General features: G+C 62.0%; 1 protein-coding gene across 1 annotated transcript; it reads right to left on the minus strand.

Moving 5' to 3' along the window:
• Positions 1 to 247: 247 nt before the first annotated feature.
• LOC146788662 (nanos homolog 3-like) lies at positions 248 to 1348 on the minus strand. The gene has a single exon (XM_085633195.1). It carries the CDS (start codon positions 1346 to 1348, stop codon positions 941 to 943), a length of 408 nt encoding a protein of 135 aa, XP_085489321.1. The 3' UTR covers positions 248 to 940.
• Positions 1349 to 2103: the final 755 nt, after the last annotated feature.

Consider the following 2103-nt stretch of genomic DNA (forward strand, 5'->3'; position numbering starts at 1 on the left):
GATTGCTGGTGTCCATGCACTGTGCAGTGCTGTGCTCCATGCACTGTGCAGTGGTGTGTCTTTGCCCTGGGCAGTGCAGTGCTCCATGCAGTGGGCAGTGCTGTGCTCCATGCCCTGGGGATTGCTGGTGTCCATGCACTGGGCACTCCTGTGCTCTTTGTCCTGGGCAGTGCTGTGCTCCATGCCCTGGGGATTGCTGGTGTCCATGCACTGGGCACTCCTGTGCTCTTTGTCCTGGGCAGTGCTGTGCTCCATGCACTCGGCAGTGTTGTGGTCCATGCCTAGGGGGGTGGGGGGGCTACTCTCCATGCACCGGGCAGTGCGAACCTCCGGAGGCGAGGGGAGGGGTCGCTTTTCTCCCTGTTTGGCGCAGGGTGGACCTCCGTGTTTGGGAAGGGAGGATTTCCAGGCACTATGCAGTGCCCGTCTTCATCCGATGCAGCGTGCCCCCTTCCATCAACATCCGATGCAGCGTGCCCCCTTCCATCAACATCCGATGCAGCGTGCCCCGTTCCATCAACTGGGTAGTTCCATGTCCCACCAGTGGTGCTGCAGCTCTCCGTATGTGGGCAATGCTGCCCCCAAGTAATGCCAATCTGTGAAGCCCCATGCGGTGCCACTCTGTGAAGCCCCATGCAGTGCCACTCTGTGCCGGTCACATTTAGGAGCGCGCGTTCTCCAGGCAGTGGGCAGGGCATCATTTCACACATTGCGATTCGATGTTCCCTATGCCTGGGGCACTGTCCATTCCCAGGCACTCTCGTGTGCCACTCATCATACACTGGGCAGTGCCACTACGGGAAACAGGCAGTGGATACACTGATGCCCATGCTACCCGAGATAGGGGCAGTTTCCATCCATTGGTTTGGAGTACTTGTGATGTCCTCAATGGACCGGGCAGAGCCCCATCCAGACCACTGCCCATACATTCCAGGGCTCCTCAATCCTGCGGCGACCTGCTGCCCGCACGGCGCCCTCGCCTCCCTGCTGCATTCCTGGACGTGAACTGGTAGACAGAGGAGTAGCCCTTCCGGGTGAGGGGGCAGAAGCGCAGGGTGTGTGCGTTGTCGCCGGTGGCCTGGCACTGGGGGCACACATACTGGCGCAGGATGGGGCACTGTACGTGCCCAGCCGGGTCCTTCAGGGGGTGGGAGGTGTACACCCGCTTGGACTCGCCGTTGTGTTTGCAAAAGTTACAGGGTGAGGCCTCCAGGTCCTCGGAGCCGGGGCGTGCAGGGACCTCAGCCACGGTGGGCCGCAGCAGCGCCCCCTCCTGGTCCTGCCTCTTCCTCAGGGTCTCGACAACATGGGCCAGGCCCAGGTAGTCCTTCCACAGGCTGAAGTCCATGCTGGCTCTGGCGCACGTGCAATGCATGGAGGGGTCTGTCCTGGTGCAGGTAGCGGTCACGTGCACTGCATGGAGGGGTCTGTCCTGGTGCAGGTAGCGGTCACGTGCACTGCATGGAGGGGTCTGTCCTGGTGCAGGTAGCGGTCACGAGCACTGCATAGAGGGGTCTGTCCTGGTGCAGGTAGCGGTGTTGAGGTGTGGAGGTGGACTGCTCTTAAACCTCCCCGGCGGCCTCCCCCTTCTGACCCCCTCTTCACCCACACACACTTCCTGGAGCCTGGAAGATTCTTGGTGTTTCCTTCCTGTCAGGGGAAAGCGAAAGCCGAGTTCTGGTGAAACCATCTCCTGCCAGACAGAGGGCTGCGGCGAGGAGAGACTGAGGCCGAGACAGGCCTGGGGGGGGGGGGTGAGACAGGCATGGCTGCTGGGGGCTGCAGAGGAGACGTGACGCTGAGACGGGTGAGACAGGCCTGGCTTCTGGGGGCTGAGAGGAGAAGACGTGAGTCTGAGAGTGGAGAGACAGGCCTGGCTCCTGGGGGCTGAGAGGGGAGAGACAGGCCTGGCTCCTGGGGGCTGAGGGGGGAGAGACAGGCCTAGCTGTGGGGGGCTGAGAGGAGAGATGCGTCTGAGAGGGGAGAGACAGGACTCTGAGAGGGAAGGACAGGCCTAGCTCCAGGAGTCTGAAAGGAGAGAGAGAGAGACCTGGCTTCTGGGGGCTGATAGGGGAGAGACAGGCCTGCATCTTTGGGAGGGTG

Source organism: Triturus cristatus, chromosome 11 (assembly GCF_964204655.1).
Source record: "Triturus cristatus chromosome 11, aTriCri1.1, whole genome shotgun sequence".
Taxonomy (NCBI): domain Eukaryota; kingdom Metazoa; phylum Chordata; class Amphibia; order Caudata; family Salamandridae; genus Triturus; species Triturus cristatus.